Below are 18,095 nucleotides of genomic sequence, written 5' to 3'. Positions count from 1 at the left end.
CGCTCTCGCCCCGGCTGGGGAAGCCAGATGGCGAGACGTTTGCGGGCCGCCTCTCCAAAGCACTGGAGTCTGTGCTGCCGCGCCGCCGTGCCAGCCTCCCAGCAATCTTTGCCAGCCCTGTATGTTAGTCACTCTGAGTGAAACAGGAGCCTCCTGCTGGGAGAAGACTCAATGGGACAGAAGGCCACTGGTACCTGAAACTAAAAATGACTCTATTCTTCTTATTCAGTCTTTAGTCTTATTTTCCCTTAGCTAGTATGAATTATTTGGTGTCCAGTTGTGATATTTATGAGACTGAAAAGCTGACATGGTGGCCCACAAAGAGTTTAAGTAGCTAAAGGACTTAGTCTTTATTGAAAGGAGATGCAAAGGAAAGGAGACGGTTAAGACCAAACGCAGAATGGTCAGACACAATTCATATCTAATACTACACACAGGACACTAACGGTCTTTTTACACTTTTGCATGGTTTGGATCTCTGTGAATCATCTTGAGGGTCCTTTGCACATGCGTTCTTTGTGCCTTGTGCAAAAAGTGACATTGGGCAGACTACTGAAACTAGTGTGAAGAGCTTCATCACTTCTTTTAGAATAAAACTGACCCAGTTTGAGAGATTGCGTGATTGGTCAGGGAGTTCGTCACTGGCAAAAGGTTGCAAAAATCAGAGAGTAGGAATAAAATAATGTTTCATTTTCACCAACTGGAAATGTGTTTGTTGTACAAGATATGATTAGTTAGACACATGCTCTAATTAATTTGTCATTCGAATAAATCTTTGTGATGGCCTTTATTCTGGTCAATAGCTTGACACTACTGAGTGCTTGAATTGTGTGTTTTGAGCTTGTGTTTCAAATAGGATTTGACTTTGAGTTGCTGAAATGATCAGCTTCCCATTCACCTTTCTGCACTAACTGTCCATGTACAGCTATGTCCCTGGTTAGTGTGGTGTACTGCAGTTGTTCCTCACTGTCTATAATAGCACCTTCTGGAATGTCAGCTAATCAGGAGTCTGAATAGATAATAAAACAGCACATTTGTGAATTATGGGAGGTCAGTAAGCATTGTTGAACAATTGTAGCTCACATTAGTTGAATTTTAGATATAAAGGCATTTGGAATGTTCTGCCAATGCACAGTGCCTCAAAATAGGATTTTGATGTTACAGCAGTAACTGTAGGTGCAACAGAAACTTCCTTTAAGCTCTTTCAGGTGCTTGTGAGCTGTATGTTCCCTTGGCCTGCTCAACAGGAGCCCTGTGCTCACATTAAATACAGAAAGCAAGGTGCATTGCATTCTTAAACTAGGCCAGACTGCTGCTCCCCCGGTGGATGTCCTGTACTGGGCTGATATTTTTATTTTTGTGGTGTCTTTGGGTAGAAATGCTCTTTGTCGCCGGTGCCTCAGCAGTCAGTCAAGCTCAAGCTGCACAGTCTTTGCCAAATCTGTATTTAATTCCATACCCATGTTCTGCCACTCTTTATCATCTGTACACTTCTCTTTTCTGAAAGCGTTTTAATAGTTCTTTGCTATATTTAGAACTTATTTTTTTGTCTTGGGTGTCTTTTGCTTTGTGATTTCTGCTTTTTTCTCTCTCTCTCTCTCTCTCTCTCTCTCTCTCTCTCTCTCTCTCTCTCTCTCTCTCTCTCTCTCTCATTTTTCTCTCTCTCTCTCTCTCTTGCTTTGTGACTGTATGATGCTGCCTCTTTCTGCTCCCTCACAAAGATGCTGTATGTTATTGTCACTGCAGCCACAGTCAGTGAGTCAGCAGTATGGCGGCGGTGGAGGGGGCTCAACTCTGGCCCCTGAGCCCCCGTTCTTTTTCCCCACCATCCCCGAGCGACCCGTCTCATTCTCGCCCCCGCCGTCCTGCCCTCCCAAAGGCTTCAGCGTGCAGCGCCGCAAGAGCACGTCGATCTTGGAGGCCCACACGCGCCACTTCCAGCCGGCCTACCGCAGCTACGGCAGCAGCCTCCATCCTTTCTCCGGCGTGGAGGCCCTGGAGCCCTCACTCTTCTTGCTACCCAGTATGGCTGCCCAGAGACTGGCAGAGCCCCTGCACCTGCAGGCCCCATCTGAGTCCCTGTATGGCTATAAGGAGCAGCAGGAGGAGGCCGTGCGCAGACTGAGTCTCAACCAGGCCACTTTGTTGGACCATTTTGAAAGCATGGCAGCATATGGTGGCTATCCATTGGCAGCCCATCAGCTCAACCAGCTCACCCTCCACCAGCATATGCAAGCTGCTGCTGCTAGCCTGGCTTTTGAGGCCCCACAGCCTAATCCAGCCTACATACACCCTCACATTCCTGGCCACATGCGCCTGACCCACAGCCCAGTCCCACAGCTGACCCCCATAAGTGTAGCCCAACCAGTCACCTCTGTGGCCCAGCCATCTTATGACCAACCTCACTCTTCATTCCCCCACTCTGCTCCACCAGTGCTTGCCCACGCAGCTGAACCTGCCAGTGCCTTTGAGTTCCATGTCCATGGCCTCCAGGCCGACCCGAACGCTGTAGCCTCAAGACTGTATCGAACTCGCCGTGGGTCCATGGATCTTAACCTTGAGGAGGCATCCGGCAATTCTGCACTGGTCAGTCGGCTTCAGCCTGTCACTGAGGAGTATATTAGCTACGTAAGCCCGGAGCTCCCTCTACCCCCGGGCAGTCTGCTGCTGCATGGACTCAAAGACCGCAGTCCAGAGCCGTCCAGTGACTCGGTGGCTTCTTCAGATGCTGGAGAGTTCAACTCGCCGCCTCCTCACACAGGGCACCCTCATCTGGATGTTTCGTCAGCCCAGTCCATCCCGCAGACATCCTATTACGGGCCAGACACGGGGAGCGGCACCTGCGACGGCCACCCACCCAGTCAGCAGACATTTCTGTTCGTCCCGAACTCGGAGCTGTCTGGGACGTCCAGCTCCCACATCAGCATGCTGCACAGCAACTGGGCCAGGCAAACGCCCCTCCAGCCTGAGCTTTCATACCATGAGTCTGCCCTGGCTCTTCAGGGCTCTGCTTTGGTGATTACAAAACCACCCCACTCTTCTCTTCCTACCCCCTCTAAAAACACTCCCATCCACTCTTGCTCTCTCTGTTACCTGATTCAGTTTGTCCCGTGGTTGTGGTTTTAACCCTCTCCAGCCATGCTTAGATGATTATATGTCTTTTGGAGGGGCTTAGAACAAAAGTACATGTAAACCTGCCTCTTCAATCCCCTTGTTTTCTGTTGAGGTATTAATTGTTTTTTTGTTTTGTTTTGTTTTTTTTGTTTTTTTAACAGCCAATTGTGAGTCCTTTTTGTGCTTTGTTTTCCTGAAGTTCTTTGTAAGTAAGTAATATTTTGTGTGTATGGTCATATAATAACAATATATGATTCATGTGTGTTTGAATAGAGATATATGGTCCAAACTTACTGTATATCTGTAACCTTCACGTACAAATCCAAAGTTGAGGAACCCCCTTAGTGATGCAATGCTGAAAATATTACAGGTGAAATCTGTCAGCAAGTCTTGCTGCTTACTTGTGATTTGATTGAAGATTGATTTGATTGAAGATGTACCTTTTTTTTTATTATTATTTTGGTGGAGAATAAAGGGGTTCAAAGGAAATGGAGGATTTGTATATGCAAACACACAAACATACAACACAAATAGGGGATTTGAACAGGTTTACTCCCTTTAATCCTCGGTTTACTCGCTTGTAATGTTGCAGGCTACTTTCCTCACGTTTTTGTTTTTGTTTCCTGTTTTTTATGGTTTAATATTAACTGCTGCTTCTATAGAGCCGGTATCATGTCGTAGTTGGCTGGAAATGGTTAAAACGGTATTGTATAATTTGTATTTTCCTATTGTGTCTTTGTCAAGGACACTTATCATGATTCTGATGAATTGTACTGGTATAATTTATGCCCAAATGATTTTGGGGTTTGACTTCAGGGTGAGAGTTCATCTGTTAACCCTTAGAAATCTGACAGCTGCACCATTCTGCAATCCCATTCCCTGCTCTGAGCAGCCTCTTTTTTTTTTCCTTTTTCTTTACCGTCCTTTTTGCATTGTTTTGTTTAGTTGTCTGCTTTTTCACCTTACGTGCTGGGTGTACTTTTCTGCTTGCTGTTTCTTGCTTCTAATGAACGGCTCTTTTGATATGAGGCTGAGGGCCAAGGTAAGGCAATCTGCCTGAAGCAACTATACTTGTTATGTAACTCACTCCAACAGGGGAGGCAGGGAGACAAGTATACTTGCCTGCAGCTTTCTAAGGGTTGATTCTGTCATGATCATCCATGGTGGAAGAGGGATATAATCTAGCAATGTGTTCCAGGGTTACAATCCACAGCAACATCAGACACAACCTGCTTCCCTGTGATAACAAGTCACCTAAACTGTGAAATCATCTAGAGATCCATGTGCATGAAGCCTACTCACTCCCTGACTAACACAGTGACCGTTTGGTTGTTTGTGTGTGAGCGTAAGGTGTACACAAAGAGTGAAGGTTAATCTGAGCGCCAAGTTCCTCAGAGGGGTCACACTTTGTGTATGTCCACAGTCGTAATCCACAGTTGTGAATGTGCTTAGTTTGACTTGTTCTAACTTGGATCTTTTTCTCTTTTGTTTACATCTGTTTCCATCGCTACCATCTTTCTCTATCTCTTCCTGTATCTCTCCCCATCTCTTTCTCTATCCCTCTCCCTCTCTCTACCCATACTTTAGCAGGTTTCTGCTCCCCAGTCCGGCAGCGCTGTTCCTCTGGTTCCCAGCAGCTCCCAGTCCGCACCCTGGATGGACCCAGTCAATCCACAGGTGCAGCTTCTCTCTACAAGCTTGCCATTTACTTTGCTCTTTTCCTTTTCAAGGCCCAAACAGATTTGGGCAAAGGCAAAGCATATACACTCACTGCCCTCAAAAAAATTCAGAATTTATGTTCTTTTCATTTTTGTCTCTCAATTCTCTCCTGCGTGTGAAAGCTGTGGACTCCAGAGGTGTGTCTCCTCTCTCTTACACTGTGTTGTATTTGTTTCTTATAGTATGGAGGTTACTACGTCCCAGCGCTCCCTTCGCAGGTAGAGAAACCCCCCATTCCTTCCAAACACACTCTTTTCACTCTTTCCATTGATGCGCTCTTGGCCTTGCCCTTTCAAGTTTTCAGTCTATCTCAATGCATCATGAAATGGGGCTTGTCAGTTATGAGTTATGAGTTTTCAGTGCTTATAGAAGAGGTGTTTCACTGTATCCTGTTAGAAGTAAGTTGCTCAAGGCTGGTGATGTATTTGTCTGAGTGATTGCATTTTCTATGGCTGAACACCTTCTAATGTGTGCTGGTGCTTGGGTTGGGTTCAGTGGGTTTGGACGTAGTGATGGCTACATGAGAAACCCTGCAGTCTCAGGTGGGATGAATGTGCTGAGATGCCAGTAGGATGATAATATACAGCACTGTGCAAAAGTCCGAGAACACCTTTTATTTGTTTAATTTCCGGTCAAAATGGAAGTTATAACAGAAGGTTATTCATTTTTGATTCTCAGCATCATAAGCATATATTTCACAGAAAATTAAGTCTCAACTACTAAGATTTTTTTGCTATTTAGTGTATCCACAATTTGCTTTTATTACAATTTCCATTATATTCAGGAAACTTGGTTTTAAAACTTGCTGTTTATAAGGAAATCTACAGGGAAATTTCTTCACCCCTCATATTTTCTGCTTCTTATCTAATCTTGTCCGCAGTATCTCCTGAAAAATGAATAAATTTGTACTTAATGGCCATTTTGATTGGAAGTTAAGTAGATATATAGGATGGTCTCTGACTTTTGCACAGCACCATGTTAACATGGCTCTTTGTTTCTGTCTTGCAGGTGGTTCCACAGCATGTTTCTCTGGGTCCTGCCTCGCAGCCCAGTGTTTCCCTGCCCCAGCAGCAGCCTCCATTACAACCTGCCAGCTCAGGCCTGCAGAGCATTGCCCAGACACACATCCAGCCAGGACCTCCGGCTGCTCAGGTAGCACAAACATACACATAAACCTAGATGTTTAATCAGTAGTGTAATTCAGATTTCTGTCAGATCCTTAGAGGCTAAAGTTAGTTGGAGTTTGACTGATGTTTTACAACATATATTCTTATTGGAGAACATCGAGTAGACCTGATAAACCTACACCTAGTGCTCTCAATATTCAAGCACATACTCAGGTTTGCTCTGAGCCCTTCATTATTGGCCTATTTAGAGTTGTCACTATCGATAATATTTATCAGCTACTTATGATTATTTTGAAGATTAATCGAGTAATCAAAGTTTAACACAAGGTAAAGAAGATAAAACAAGTTGTTAATGAACATTGATTGAACTCAAATTAAATAGATGAAAATATATGGCAAAATGTACATACAATGTACATACATACACTGTAGTCCATCTGTTTCTCTGATATTTTGTTAGCCCCTTTTACCCTGTTCTTCAGTGCTCAGGACACCCATGGACCCTCACAGAGCAGGTACTATTTGGGTGGTGCATCATTCTCAGCACTACAGTGACACTGACATGGTGGTGGTGTGTTAGTGTGTGTTGCGCTGGTCTGAGTGGATCAGACACAGCAGTGCTGCTGGACTTTTTAAACACCTCAGTGTCGCTGCTGGTCTGAGAATAGTCCACCAACCAAAAATATCCAGCCAACAGCGTCCTGTGACCACTGATGAAGGACTAAAGGATGAACAACACTGCTGTGCAGCAGCAGATGAGCTGCTGTCTCTGACTACAAGGTGCACTGACAAGGTAGGAGTGGTCAGTGAGTGGACACAATGTTTAAAAACTCCAGCAGCACTGCGGGGTCTGATCCACTCATACCAGCACAACACACACTAACACACCACCACCACGTCAGTGTCACTGTAGTGCTGAGAATGCTGAGAAACGCACCACCCAAATAGTACCTGCTCTGTGAGGGTCCATGGGGGTCCTGACCACTGAAGAACAGGGTAAAAGGGGGTTACAAAGTATCAGAGAAACAGATGGACTACAGTCTGTAACGATAGAACTACAAAGTGCAGCTATACAGTAAGTGGAGCTGATAAAATGGACAATGAGCACAGAAACAAGTTGGTAACAATGTTATGCCTGATCGATGTAGATGTGCAATAGCTTTTATCATAATTAATATCGATGCTGTGCCTGCTTCTCTCAAACACTGCTTAATTTAACTGTTCTGTACAATTTCTTAGTATGTGCTGTTGAATCATCTGTGTTTTCCATATTCAGTCGCCATAGCTTGTACGCCCTGTTTGCACTTGTTAAGAGGAGCATAATCCCCTGCTCTCTCTCTCTCTCTCTCTCTCTCTCTCTCTCTCTCTCTCTCTCTCTCTCTCTCTCTCTCTCTCTCTCTCTCTTCATTCTCCTTTGCTGTTTATTCTCCGCTTCATGTTCTGTTCTCCTCCTAATCGAACTGCATCTTGCACTCTTGCTCTCTCTCTCGCTCGTACTCTCTGATCTGATGCGTCCCGTGGCATGCTGCCCGTGTGCGTTTTGCATGGCTGTCAGCAGTGTGCTAGTGAGCTGAGTCCTCCAGTTCAGTCCCCGACGCCCTGCGCAGAGCGCCTCTTCTTCCTCTACCAGGCCGCCCAGCTCGCTCTGGTACAGGTACAGCGCAGCAGTACTGAGGAGGGCGTTTCCCCCTTAGCCCTCCTCTTCCCCCTTTAGCACTGTGTGCTCTTGTGCATTAACCCACCTCGCGTGCACTTCACTCTGACACAGCCACTGATTTGAGTAAGGTTTGAGCCCTTGTAGACTCCCTGGTGTTGGTGTGTGATGTTTTTTGGTGTGGTTTGATGTTTTCATCAGATTTTTTGGTACTTTTTGTCACATTGCTAGTATTGTCACTGTATGTGGACATGCGGGCCTGTTTTGGCACTCCTGAGTGACATGCTTTGCAGAAGCTAATCCTGATTAGGATCGTGTTGATCGTGTTTGAGGTGAAACCAAGTGTTTTGCTTTTGTACATATGACCCTTATATTCAAGGCATGGTGTCCAGCATGTTTTTTGGGTTTTTTGTTTTTTTTTTGGATAATGCTTGTTGTCAGTTTTTTTTTGTTTTTTTTGGTGATGCGTTAATGGGACGTTTTTGTTCTTCCCTTTTACTGAATTTGGCCTTCCAGTCTCCATTATTCCCGCTGACCCAGCCTGTCCAGACCGACCCATTCCCCCAGTCACCCTCCATCTGCCCAGCCATCAGCCGGTCCTCACTGCCCCTCTCCTATCTCCCCCAGCCCTCCACACCTGGCCTGGGCTCCCTGGCCCCAGTTGCACTTCCCCCAGTAACAGTGGCCCAGGGGCAGCAGCCAATTCCTGTGCCAGCCCCAGCAGTGCTGAGCTCCCCTGCAGTAGCAGCAGCAGGAACTGTGCCGGCTGTGTCTCCTTCAGTGCTGCCTGCCACCATAGCCACATCACCCACCTCGCCATCGCAGCCCCAAATGAAGCCTCCTCCTTCTCCTCTGCTGCTAGCCACCACCGTGCCGACAATCCGTGTGGCCGCTGCCCCCACCCCTACTGAGCAGTCTGGTCTAGCTTCAGAAACCCCGTCCCAGGTACCTTTTGGAATGGATTACCCTGAAACAACCCCAAACCAAGCTGATTTTTTTTTTTTTTTTTTTTTTTTTGGAAGGTGGGATGGGAAGTAGTTGCTGTGTGTCTGTTATTGTGGCCATCTCATGTTTCTTTAGTCGAATTTCTTTTGCGACTTACCTACTTTTGCATTTGACGTTGTGTTGAGCTGAAGAGACCTTTTCTACTTATTCTGTAAAGAAAACAAATGAGAAGTATTTAGGTTTTTGATGTCATAGTGAGCCATTCAGACTTAATCCATAGAGGAAACACTTCAGAAGTATTTAGGCTCACTTTTACCTGTTTTTTTTTTTTTTTTTACTTTTTCAGCGCATTATTTGGGGCTTTTTTTGCTGCTCTTCTGTTTTGTCTTCTGAAATCTTGCCTTTACATTTCTACACTACTTGCTTGTGTCACATACTTGAAGCCTGAACTGTTGGTGAGTTGTGTTTTTCATGCTCCAGACATCCCTGACTGGATCCCAGCCAGTAGATATGTCACAACTCCAACCTCCAGTGGTGACCTGCACTATGGAAAGGTAAGACTCTTGCCCTTTGCCTTGATGCTTCGTTTACATGTGATTTAGCTTGTCTAACTCTGTATTAGCTGCGACAGGTTTTCACTTATCATTGTTGTCCTCTGTCGTACTCAGCAGCCATTCTGATGTGGCTTCCGGTCTGAGTGATGGAAATGAAGGCGTGACGGGTGGCAGGCACGAGGGGCGCTCGGCCAAGCGCCACCAGCGGAGATCGGTGCGCAGCCGCTCTCGCCATGACAAGATCACAAAGGCTAAGCTCAATGTGCTCAATGTATGTCTGTTGATCTTCATGACCATTAGATTTTCCTATCATTACAAATGATTAGATGAGCAGAGGCAGTTTGGTGGAAATTTCTGATTTTTTTGCTTTTTAGATCTCCAACATGGGTGACAGGGTTGCTGAGTGTCAGTTAGAAACACACAACAGGAAAATGGTGACTTTCAAGTTTGACCTGGATGGAGATAATCCAGAGGAAATTGCTCAGATTATGGTAACTTCATCTGAGGTTTATTATCTATAAACAATCTATCTACTCTGTTTATTTTTTAGTGCTGGTCATTTTTGTAGTTAAATAGATTTGGATTCAATAAAGAAGTGGTATTTGCTTTTTAATTCTCAGTGTCGTGTAGCTGATATGACCCTTTTCTGATTTGTGTAGTTATATTTTGAATGTATAGTATGTTTATGTATATTTTTAACATGTATACTTTTGGTTTAAATTGTGTTCTGTGAACTTACAAGGTTGAGAGCGAGTTCATTCTGGAGAGCGAGCGGGAGTCCTTCATCGAGCAGGTTCGGGAAGTCATTGAAACGGCAGATGAAAGAGGGCTTGAGAGAGAGGGCAGCCAGGTAAATCATCTAAAACATCTGAGACAAAAAAAATGAGTACTGTTTTTACTTTTAATTTAATTTTGCTTTAACCGGTGGCTCCTTCCTCCATGCTTTTATTACACAGACTGCGAGTAACCCGGAGCAGCAGATACCTGTTACATACACACCACTCCAGCCAGGTAGAACTTCACACTCTCAGACGTTTTCAGTGTTTTCTCTACGTCTCTCTCTTCTTTACGAAAATGATTTTGAAAGTTAACTCGAGTTTCCACTGTCTGCTCAGGTGTTGGCGTGAGTTCCACTACCCAGGTGGTACACTCAGCAGGCCGCAGGTTCATCGTTAGCCCTGTACCTGAGTCCAGGCTGAAAGAACAGTTCTTTGGCACAGCTCAACCAACAGCCCCACTCCTGGAGCAATCTGCACCATGTAAGCAGAGATGAGTGCTCAAAGTGGGTTGTGAGATTTTATGGTTTGCCATCAGTTTTTAGATACTAAAGGGAAAAGTCTGTTATTTTTTTATTCTTTGTTCTTCCCAAGGGTTTCCACTGAGCATAGAGTTGCATCATGGTTTGGATCCAGATGGGTCTTGTGCAGATGTAAATCTAAAAATAATTCAGTGACATTTGTTTTTTTCTTATTGTTTGACTTATTTTAAAGTATTTATAATATAACGTGATCGCTACAAAATGTTAGCACTGCATATCTTAATGAGTCCCGGTCGAGTCTCGTCTTTAGTGGAGGAATTCAGTCTCAGTGTTCGCTGCAGGCAGTACATTGTACAAAAGTAAACTCGACCATAGACCTGCCAGGTTCAACATGGATTCAAATCACAATCCTTTCATTATAGAAATACCCTCTCTCTGAAGGACAGAATTGACGTGCTATATGCAGTAAATAAAAAAAAGAAGAAAAAAAAAGAAAGAGGCTAAACAGCTCAGCGGTTGGTTAGTCTGTAGTTTGTAAAGTAAGTGTGCTAGCTAGCGAAGTAACTAATGTAGTTGTTTTTAGAACTTTTTTAAGGAAATGTGATCAACAATAAAAATTCAACTAAAGTAGCTGTTGTGCTACCTCTTAGCTTCATACTGTACTGGTTCCAGTTAATTGCTTACATTTCTGCCCCTATGTGAGAGGAAATAGAAGGCAGAAACAAGTCTCTGCCTCACTTTGTTTGAATTGTCCACTGTAGTCCCCTATAGATTGTCTTTATCTGCATTATCAGGATTCACCATAAGAGAGAAATAATCTTTTCAGTAATCTTTCATTTATATAATAGTACAGTTTCTAAGTAGCAGTTTTGCTCTCTGACGTTATTCCCTGTATAAATCTATTGAACACTTCATGTCGTGTTCAAAACTGAAGAAAAACACTGGGCTGTTCCTTTAAATGTCACAGGATATAGCTTAGTGTCACAGTGTGTTATAAATAATCTGATTGAGTTCAGCCTCTTGGAGTTATGAAACCAGATGCCAGTTTCATTTGGTCAACTGTGTGCCTGTTTTTCTCAGCAGCGTCAGTGGGAGGATCTGCCGTGGGACTGTCTCAGTCTGCGTCTGCAGTCAGTCTGCAGCAGGCCTTTGCTGAACTCCGCCAGGGCCAGTATGACCCTGGACCCAGCACAGCACCCCCTACCCTGCACACCTCCATGCCTCCTCTGTTACCTGTAGCCAGCCCCCTCCCCGCTTCATCTGCTGCTGTGCTCTCGCCTCCACCTCAGACTTCTGAACCGGTTGCCCCCTCTCCCCTCCCTCCTCCTTCCTCACTCCCCCCTGTTGTTGCCTCTCTGCCTTCTCAGCCCCCGCCACCCATTAGTCAGCCTGCCATGTCCACAGTGCCCACCATGATGTCTCCGCCCTGCTCAGTATCCCCTCCAGTAGCGATGAGTGCTGCTTCTATGGTTCCTCCAGCCTCTTTCCCTCCATCTACAGTCCCCCTGCATGCAGTCATAAACACTTCTGTGCCCAGCACTGCAGCCCTACCCCCTCACCCTGTTTCTATCGTTAACAATGTGAACACTCTTCCTGGGGGAACTGCTGAGCAGCCTCCTGTCCCTTCCACCGTAGCCCAACACACTCCAGCTGTGATCCCAACCACAGCCATCCAAACACCCCAGCTAATTCCCTCCAGCGTTCCAAGTACCAGCGGCCTCCCAACTCCTGTTGCAGCCCCTTTGCCCCAGGTGCCTAGCCTTCAGCCGGTCACCACCAGTATCCCTGTGGTGCAACCCACACCTGTGCACAGTCAGCCCCAGCCCTCCACACTTCCCAACCAGAGCCACTCTCACTGTGTGGAGTGTGAAGGAGACTCCCAGGGCAAGACCCCCGGCATAGATGACATTCATGCCCTGGACAAAAAACTACGCTCCCTTTTCATGGACCTGGGCTCAGGCCCCCCTTCGGCACAGGCCGACACCGGGGCCCTGGAGCCCAACATCCCTGGCACGTCCTCTCCTACCAGCTCCACCACCATCTCTGGCGGCCCACCTCTCCCTCCTTCTAGCTTGCCTTTGGGTTTTTCTGGTCAGCCTGCAGGCTCCCCTATGACCACCCCAGGCACAACTACCACGCCTGTCAACTATGGCCAGAGCACGCCATCCAAAGCACCATTATCAAGATTGCCGGTGAGTGAGAATGACCGACATGTCTGTTTGAGAGTATTTTGGACTGCCCTTGTGGTCGAGCTCATTGTTTTGTGTGGAGAGAACAATGGTGTTAACATTTGGTGCGGTGGACACTCATTTCTCTTCTCTATAGGTCTTTATTAACCACATTCACTAGAACCACTAACATCCAATGGAATGAGAATGTTTCTGCTGTTTAACACATTTAACGCATGGCCTTTGCTTATACACAATGTATATGATAATTAGTGTTATTAGTAGTGTAATTCTTATCAATATAAAATCATTTGTCCTTGCTAGACACGTGCTGATATTCGATAATTCTGTATACCGCAGTATCACTCACAGTCTGTAACATTTATCATGGACAATGCAGTCACTGCATTTTAGTCAAACAAGCTGCAGTTTCGCCAGAGATTTTAGAGATCAGACCTCAGCCACAGCACAGCATACAGAGAGAAAGAGGGGTACCTGAAATTTTTTCCACCATCAAACAAGGTGAAAACTCATTCCACCCAACTCAGGAAAATTGCTCTCACAAATTAATGTACGTTTGCAGTCACAAGCTGCGTATGTATCAAGTAGAATTCATGAAAGGAGACTAAACTTAAACAGAACTGTTTCTAAGTAAGAGCACTTCTGCAGATTCTGATAAGCGGTAATAGTAATATTCAGAGTTAGGCTTCAAATTGAAACATTTACTGAAAGATTCACTGTATATCTGCAGCATGCAAAGGAAAAATTATATAAAAACCAAAGGAAACACGAACTGATTGTCTGTTAGAAGCTTTGTCAAAAGTCTGTCTAGACTCAAGCCATAGTATAGAACTCAGTGTTTAAGTATTTAACAAGACCTTCCTGAGGATAGTGGCTCTTTAAGGGTTCTTTACCAAATGCTTCTATATAGAACCATGAACACTCAGAGAACCCTTTACATGATTTAAAGCCTTCTTTGCATCTTGAAATAGTTCTGGGCAGCACAAGAAAGGGTTCTGCTATTGTTACAAGCTTGTATCGTAACAAGAACAGAACCTCTTTTGGTGCTATAACCCCTTTCAAAAAGTTCTGTATAGAACCATCTACAGCACATTCTCCATCAATCTGAAGAACCCTTTCAAGATGCACAGAGCCCTTTAATCATGCAAGGGGTTCTTTGAGTGTTCATGGTTCTACACAGAACCATTTTCTTTAGTAAAGAACCCTTGAAGTACAGTCTTTTTAAGTGTGTAGGGAAAAGGCCAAAATGTGCAGGATCATGTTTGGAAACCATTGCTCTAGAATAGAGAAACTCTGGCTACTCGTACTGCAGAGAAGATCCCAAGTACCTCCTAACTCTCAATGTAATACGTTGCCAAAGTAGTTGAATGGCAGCTGCATGTGGCCTGTAGGTTGCGCAGTGGCCTCTCTGCTAGCGCTCTGGGCAAAAGTGCTGTTGGTTTGATCTTCATCTTCGTTTCATCAGGTGTTGCCTGTCGGCTCCGAGCAAGCCGGCACGCCACCCACAGAACACCTGCCACCCTTCCCAGGACCTTGTCTAACTCAGGTGCATTTTTCTTCCCTTCTCTATCAGTGCTTCTGTCCATCATTGCCTTCTCCTACTGTTGGTCTACCCTTTCCATGTTAAGCTCTGACCTCCCGTTCTCGCTGTACACCCCACTCTGCCTTTTTCCATTCCCGCTTTCCTGAAAACCAGCTGAGGCATGAGGGGAGATTTCTAATCAGATCAGTATCAAATCAGTGCATGGCATTGCATTTCTCTGAAAACCTTTAGGAGCATGACCTGTGATTCTTATTAACTCTGACTGGCTGCTTTTTATCTCTCCCTGTTTCTTTATCACTCTCTCATTCTCTCTCTCCCCAAGGAGTGAAGGGAAAAGGGGGGGGGGGGAGTGCAAAGTTACAGAATAATGTGTAGGATATTTGGATGCTTGGATTTCTTTGAGTTGAAACCAACTTCTTGGTCATTACAGTCCAGTTTGGTATGCTTTAGTGTAAAGGAATCTGACCTTATGTAATACCCTGTTACATTTGGGACCCTGCTGTCAGACTCGGAAAGTCCTTCATCCTTGCCTGAGGTGGTTTACCCTTTACCAAAGATTATTCCTGATTCTTTAGACTTTTTTATTTTTGTTATTTTATTTTAAGAAGACTCTAAAATGGGGCCTTGGCCTCAAACCACCCAGTACAGATCATCTCATAACCTACTGAATGGTGCCCAAATGGAGCACTTAGTTACCATCTTTCTAATTTGAAATGTGAAATGAGAGAGAACCCCATCGCTTGGTCCAGAGGGCTCTGTGTCTGTCTGAAGATCAGCAGATTTCTAAGTTGTGGTTTAAAAAAAAAGACTGTCATGCAGAAGCTAACTGGATAGCCTTTCCTCCTGCTAGATTTGTTTGCGCTGCTATAAGTCATTTGAGTGCATGTGTTGTGGCTTTGTGGCTGAGTGGACTTGACTAATTGGTGAACCGGATTGTTCCTCAGTCCCAGCAGCCCCTGGAGGATCTGGATGCCCAGCTGAGACGGGCTTTGAGTCCAGAGACTGTGTTGGTCAGCAGTGTCACGCATCAGGTACACAGCGCTCATGCACTCACAAACATAAGGAGCCTGGGCAAGAGCCCAGCCTAAACTTCTAAATCGCTGCCTTTCTTTCTTTCTTTCTTTCTTTCTTTCTTTCTTTCTTTCTTTCTTTCTTTCTCTCTCTCTCTCTCTCTCTCTCTCTCTCTCTCTCTCTCTCTCTCTCTCTCTCTCTCTCTCTCTCTCTCTCTCTCTCTCTCTCTTTCTTTCTTTCTTTCTTTCTTTCTTTCTTTCTTTCTTTCTTTCTTTCTTTCTTTCTTTCTTTCTTTCTTTCTTTCTTTCTCTTTTTCTTTCTCTTTTTCTTTCTTTCTTTCTTTCTTTCTTTCTTTCTTTCTTTCTTTCTTTCTTTCTCTTTTTCTTTCTTTCTCTCTCTTTCTTTCTTTCTCTTTCTTTCTCTTTCTTTCTTTCTTTCTTTCTTTCTTTCTTTCTCTCTTTCTCTCTCTTTCTTTCTCTCTCTTTCTTTCTCTTTCTTTCTTTCTCTCTTTCTTTCTTTCTCTCTTTCTTTCTCTCTTTCTCTCTCTCTCATTTGGAAAAGTCTGCTCTGTACATTATATGAACATTTTTTGACACATGCAACAATATAAATACTCCAGATTTATAACCCTGTTTTCAAAAAAAAAGTTGGAATTTTGTGTAAAATGTAAATAAAAATAGAATGCAATGATATGCGAATCAAATAACCCTACATTTGAATTATTGAAACAATTGAACTATTGAAACTGAGAATTATTTTTTCCAAAAAACAAAAATATTTTCTCTGTGTTCAGTAACTTATATTTATATATATATATATATATATATATATATATATATATATATATATATATATATATATATATAATTTTTTTATTTCAGCAACAGTATCCTTAAATGCTCCAGTTACATGTTTGTGGAGTCGCCATTTAACATAACAGGGCAGGACTTTCATTGTAAACCTGCGCCATAATGAGGGTTACAAGCCTTTTTGTTCATATTTCAACCAGCAGTGGTGGATGAAGTACACAAAGCATGTACTTGAGTTAAAGTAGAAATGCCCAAGGTAAAATAATTAGTTCCTCCCTTTAGACCTCCACTTAAGTAAGGTACAAAAGTATTTGCCTTCAAATGTAAAAGTAAAAGTTTAGTTACAAGTTTAATTTTAATAAAAAAAACTCAGTGTCACAAATGAGTTTACTATATTGCATCTGTAGATGTTGGAATAGACACATCCAAAATTTTACACTGCTGCACTGACATTGAACCGTGTGCTGCACTGGTTCGGCATGACCGACAGGTCAAAACAAGCTCAAAACAAAGTGACCACTATGCCCTGATTTATGTTCCTGCTTTACGCCTCTTTCATTTTGACAAGTTATGTTTTTATACACACACAAACCGAAAGGAACGACAATGTAGTGGAGTAAAAAGTCAGATATTAGACTTTGAAATGTAGTGGAGTGAAAGTAAAAAGTCCAACATGGAAAAACTTCAGTACAGATACATGAAAAAACTACATTTACATTATTACTGTCCACCACTGTGCTGTGTCCACCTGTCTCCTGCTTTCTAATATCTCTGGCTCAGACTCAGCAGTTAATGTTAGTTATTGCATTTTCAGTGTATTCCATGCTGTGACTACATATAATGAGTCATGTAATTCACCTCCTTACCTCTCTTTCCTCTGTAGTCCTCTCTTACCGGGATGCCTACTGGAGGTCAGCCAGGTGTGTGCAGCCTCTTTCATTGAACCTTAGCCCTTACAGATAACTGAAACCTTAATCAAAAAGACTAAAAACAATATTTAAACTTTGAAAGTCAGTTGCTATATGTAAGAACATTTACTGACTGGCTGTTTCAGAACCATTTTAGTATTTTAATTAAAATCTTAGTCATTTTATTTGCCAAGAAAGCATTTTTCAATTAATCTACCCTATGCTTATTTTTATGATTCTTCTTTCAGTTCCATTTTGTCTGGATGGGGATCCAGTAGCCACACCTGTAGCTGGAGGCTTCAAACTGGGCCGATTTCAGGTATTAAGATGTCTTTTCTTCTCGTTTCACCTTTGTTTATGTGACTGAATGTTATTTTATTTTATGTGAATGAATGTTATCATAGATATAACAAGCAAGGTATGTTTGGTCGTGTAAGACACTGTTTAATGAAGTACACTGATACTATTTCATATCTGTTTATATTTATTTACATTTTCCCCTCCTCATTCAGGTGTCACTGGCAGCTGATGACTCTTCCCTTCAGGCTCCCACCACCTCCAGTGACTCATCTTCTTCTACCACCTCTTCGTCCACCTCTTCCTCCTCATCCTCCTCTCCCTCCACTCTCTCCAGCCCGGAGAACACTCTGCACAGGGCCTCGTCTCCACTCCATGAGCTAGGGGGAGATGTTGTGGACGGCCTTCCTTCAATGCAGCCTGGCCAGAAGGCACCCTCCCCGCAGCCCACCACCATCGGCCGCTTTCAGGTCACCACCAGGACCGACACCAAGGTGGGCCGTTTTTCAGTGAGAAGGGCCCCAGATGATCCCCCTTCAGAGGCTCCAGGGTCTCCAGAGCCCCAGCCTCAAGCTCTTCCTGCTGTGGGAAATGGCCCAGCTCTCAGCCCTGAAGGCAAGAGTCTGGCCAGCCTGAACAATTCCTTCAACTCCTACTTCAGCAGTGACAATGACTCTGAGTTTGAGGATGAGGACTTCAAGCGAGAAGTCAGCAAGCTGCGAGAGAAGTACGTTTAAAAAACATCAGCTGTCCTTTATGTTGACAATGTTTTAATGACAAATGGACCAGTGATTTTAGATGTTGAGAACATTTGGGCCTCATTCATGCAACTACATTAAGTCCTAAGTTTTTACTTAAATTTGTTCTTGAGAAAGTTCCTAAGAAAAGTCTACGGCTATGTTCACATTACAAGCCTAATTTCTCAAATCCAATCTGTGTGACATGATGGTTCACACTCGTTTAGGTA

The 18,095-nt window shown here is 44.0% G+C and overlaps 2 protein-coding genes across 25 annotated transcripts in view; one reads left to right on the top strand and one right to left on the bottom strand.

Annotated features, from left to right (window-relative positions):
• Nucleotides 1-18,095, bottom strand: part of cax1 (cation/H+ exchanger protein 1) — a 1,125,587-nt gene that overhangs the window by 822,357 nt on the left and 285,135 nt on the right. The window lies entirely within an intron of this gene.
• The window catches only part of wnk1b (WNK lysine deficient protein kinase 1b), a 124,475-nt gene that overhangs the window by 90,876 nt on the left and 15,504 nt on the right, over nucleotides 1-18,095 (top strand). For 6 of the 24 annotated variants that reach the window (XM_037539497.1, XM_037539489.1, XM_037539484.1 and 3 more), the window contains exons 10-27: nucleotides 1,747-3,015; nucleotides 4,702-4,791; nucleotides 5,016-5,051; nucleotides 5,842-5,985; nucleotides 7,516-7,614; nucleotides 8,131-8,559; nucleotides 9,040-9,113; nucleotides 9,228-9,384; nucleotides 9,488-9,604; nucleotides 9,856-9,963; nucleotides 10,070-10,124; nucleotides 10,229-10,372; nucleotides 11,452-12,563; nucleotides 14,026-14,106; nucleotides 15,048-15,134; nucleotides 16,807-16,843; nucleotides 17,080-17,150; nucleotides 17,344-17,855. In XM_037539497.1, the coding sequence (XP_037395394.1) occupies nucleotides 1,747-3,015; nucleotides 4,702-4,791; nucleotides 5,016-5,051; nucleotides 5,842-5,985; nucleotides 7,516-7,614; nucleotides 8,131-8,559; nucleotides 9,040-9,113; nucleotides 9,228-9,384; nucleotides 9,488-9,604; nucleotides 9,856-9,963; nucleotides 10,070-10,124; nucleotides 10,229-10,372; nucleotides 11,452-12,563; nucleotides 14,026-14,106; nucleotides 15,048-15,134; nucleotides 16,807-16,843; nucleotides 17,080-17,150; nucleotides 17,344-17,855 (4,622 nt within the window). The remainder of the gene's footprint in view (nucleotides 1-1,746; nucleotides 3,016-4,701; nucleotides 4,792-5,015; nucleotides 5,052-5,841; nucleotides 5,986-7,515; nucleotides 7,615-8,130; nucleotides 8,560-9,039; nucleotides 9,114-9,227; nucleotides 9,385-9,487; nucleotides 9,605-9,855; nucleotides 9,964-10,069; nucleotides 10,125-10,228; nucleotides 10,373-11,451; nucleotides 12,564-14,025; nucleotides 14,107-15,047; nucleotides 15,135-16,806; nucleotides 16,844-17,079; nucleotides 17,151-17,343; nucleotides 17,856-18,095) is intronic. The other 18 variants (XM_037539480.1, XM_037539477.1, XM_037539471.1 and 15 more) reach the window with 18 other exon arrangements.

This window comes from Pygocentrus nattereri, chromosome 1 (genome assembly GCF_015220715.1).
Source record: "Pygocentrus nattereri isolate fPygNat1 chromosome 1, fPygNat1.pri, whole genome shotgun sequence".
Taxonomy (NCBI): domain Eukaryota; kingdom Metazoa; phylum Chordata; class Actinopteri; order Characiformes; family Serrasalmidae; genus Pygocentrus; species Pygocentrus nattereri.
The sequence above is the reverse complement of the archived record's forward strand: the minus strand, read 5'-3'. Positions and strand labels throughout refer to the sequence as shown.